This window comes from Pteropus vampyrus, unplaced genomic scaffold (assembly GCF_000151845.1).
Source record: "Pteropus vampyrus isolate Shadow unplaced genomic scaffold, Pvam_2.0 Scaffold431, whole genome shotgun sequence".
In the NCBI taxonomy this organism is placed as follows: Eukaryota; Metazoa; Chordata; class Mammalia; order Chiroptera; family Pteropodidae; genus Pteropus; species Pteropus vampyrus.
Window position 1 is genome coordinate 157,128 of NW_011889212.1, and position 3,334 is coordinate 160,461.

General features: G+C 33.1%; 1 protein-coding gene across 1 annotated transcript; it reads left to right on the forward strand.

Annotated features, from left to right (window-relative positions):
* The first annotated feature begins 1,443 nt into the window (after positions 1-1,443).
* LOC111732147 (olfactory receptor 52E4-like) lies at positions 1,444-2,373 on the forward strand. The gene is given in 3 exon segments (XM_023523898.1): positions 1,444-1,905; positions 1,907-2,189; positions 2,192-2,373. Coding segments are annotated over 3 exon segments (927 nt in total).
* The last annotated feature ends 961 nt before the right edge of the window (positions 2,374-3,334 follow it).

Below are 3,334 nucleotides of genomic sequence, written 5' to 3' on the forward strand. Positions count from 1 at the left end.
GATTACTATAGTTCTATAAGTTTGAAGTCCTGTACTATAAGTCCCACAGTTTTGTTATTCTTTTTCCAATATATTTAGGGTATTCTTATAATTATTTTAGAATACACTTAAGTTTCTCGGTGTTGTTTGAAGCTGTTCTAAATTTATTGATCGATTAAGAAAGAATTGACATCTTAATATATTTTAGTCTTCTAAACCATGGATATGATATAGAATTAAAATGTTTTTGTCTTTTTAATTTCTTTCATGTTTTATAAGTGCTTGTTGTTAAGTACTCCAGATTTTTGATGCCATTGTAAGTGGTATTGTAAATTTTTACAAAATTATAATTTAAATTTAAATTTTCAATTATTTGTTAATATTCTATAGAAAAAGTATTGATGCTTACACTTGAGTAATGGATGAGCTAAATGATTGGTTCTAAAGTCTTTGAATTTTTGTAAGTGTTCATGTCATTTACGAATAGGAATGTCTACTTCTTTCATTTCAAAATTAATGCCTTCTTTTATTTCTTTTTTCTTGACATATTGACCTTGTTAAAATTTTCAGTAAAATGTTGATGCTAGTTTATATTTTTGCCTTATTTCCAATCCCTGGCACAAAATTTCAGTGTTTCACCATTCAGTATGATATTAGCTATAGATTTTTCATAGATTCCTTTCACCAATTGAATAAGTTTTATTTTTTGCCTAGTGTACTAAATGGTTTTTTTCAATCATACATGAAGCCTAAATTAATGACTACTTTTTCTAACTCTATTAAGATTATCATTTGTTTGTATTATTTGTTTATATAATGAATCACAACTTTGACTGTAAAAGAAAAAGACTAACCATCAATTAATTCATAAACCACAGCATAAAATCACCATTTCATTAAAAATAGCTATAACCACAGTCTTATTAGAGCAAATAAACAGAAAAATAATACCTACGGAGAGGATAATATGACATGCAGATGAACCTTGTAAGTGGATATTTCTTGACAATCATATCAAAGTTACTTTCTATTTTAATTTCATGTCCTATTTTAAAATAACATTTTGGAGAGTTTACTCTTATGTATCTGCTCAACTAAGTAACCAAGGTAACTTGAAAATGTTACACAAGTTCTGGTTACTGAAAGGTTTCTCAGTTGAAACTAGCATATGTAGAGAGCATTTCAAAAAAGAATGAGCTAAGGATGATCATGAATCGCTACACCACATTTCCATCAGAAAAGATTGTTTCTAACTTCCACATCACCATAGAATATTAAATTCGATAGGTAGTCATTTAAATATGTCTGATAGTGAATTGACTTCACATTTCCTTCCATTATGTTCTTAACAGTTTAATCAGACTGTTATCATATACCGTGATATCCGACCGTTATATACTCCCTTATGTCTCCCCAGAAATACTGAAGAAGACAGGAGAGTATTTTCCAAGAGTTCTCAGGAAGATGTCTTCTGTCAATGACACTGCTTCATATCCTTCTGCCTTCCTTCTGCTGGGTATACCTGGTCTGGAAGCTTTCCATATCTGGATTGCCTTCCCTTTCTTTGTTGTTTACCTGATAGCACTTGTGGGGAATATCACAATCCTGCTTGTGATCAAGACTGAGCAGAGTCTTCATCAACCCATGTTCTACTTTCTGGCTCTTCTTTCATGTATTGATCTAGGCCTTTCCACTTCTACCATCCCCAAGATACTGGCCATCTTCTGGTTCAGCTTTAGGGAAATAAGCTTTGAAGGCTGCCTCATCCAAATGTTCTTTATCCACACTCACACGGGTATGGAGTCTGATGTGCTCCTGGCCAAGGCAAGAGCACATGGCTTTTTCACCATCTGTTATCCATTGAGATATATCACTATTTTCACCAACAAAATGGTAGCCATCATGGCCTCTGTTGTAGCAGGGAGGCCAGGCTCTCCTTGTCATCCTCTTTTTCCCTATTCTCAAGCTATTGTCCTTCTGTGGACACTATATCATTCCCCATACCTACTGTGAACACACGGGAATTGCCTATCTTGCCTGTGCTAACATAAGAGTCAACATCATCTATGGCTTATTTACCATTGCTATCCTCATCTTTGACTTGATTCTCATTGCCCTTTCCTATGTTCAGATTTTAAGAGCTGTTTTCTGCCTTCCTTCCATTGATGCCCAACTCAAAGTACTTAGCACATGTGGTTCACATGTCTGTGTCATCTAGCTTTTTATACCTCAGCATTTATCTCCTTTGTGACTCGCTGGTATGGCAGAAATGCTCCTCACTACATTCACATACTCCTAGCCAATCTGTATGTAGCTATTCCTCCTTGTTTAAATCCAGTCATTTATTGGGTCAGAACAAAGCAATTTAAGGACTGGGTTCTAAGAATATTTTAAAGAAAGTGTGACCCAAATGTATTTGTAAATTGATAAATTCTTTTAGGCTAACCATTTCCTTGTACATTTCTCAGGGTGCCTAAAACATACCATCTTCTAAGGCACGATCAGGAAGAAATAGAAAAACTGAACAAACTGATAACTACTAAAGAATTACTATTATTCTTCTGGTAAATAATTTCAACATAAATGTAAGACAATCAGAGGAATCACTATAGATTTATTATAGTCCACATTGTCCTTAAACACTGTGATATATTAACAGTTTCCTGATTATAACATTAAATCTTTCAGACATATTCAGGGATCAATCTTCAACAAAATTGAATTCTATCTGCATTTTTTTCTTATCTGATTACAGGATGCAGAAAAAGAGAGAACAGAGGAAAAGAAACTCATATTTGCTTTTGAGACGAATAAAATAAACTATAATGTCTTCTAGAAAATTCTACATCCCTATTCATCCCTTAACAAAAGTAAAACAAATCTACTCGAATTGGCTTATATTAAGGTGCTATATTATTTACGTTGCAGACATTATCACAGTTAATCCTAAAGAAAGTTTTTGGACAGATAATTATACTTATAACACAGATTAAAAATAAGCTCAGAATGTTCACTTAAATTTCCTAAAGCCATGCTACTGTGAACTCGAGGAGATGGAATTCAAACCTAAGTATAATCATAACCTTTATAATCTTTACATTAATCTTTACATTAGGAGATCAGCACCCCATAAAATTTTATAAATGTAAAACAACATAATGCATGTAAGACTGCTTTGAGCAGCATGAAGCATTGCTGAAATATCATAAATTTGCTCAGAAGATAGGATTGATACATCTATACTCCAATCTTTTTCTTCATCAGCCTTCCTCTGATGTACTAAACAGAGAAACTTATGTACAGATTTATTCTCAAGCAGTTACAGCCTAATCTCAACCCATAACAGTGCAAACAG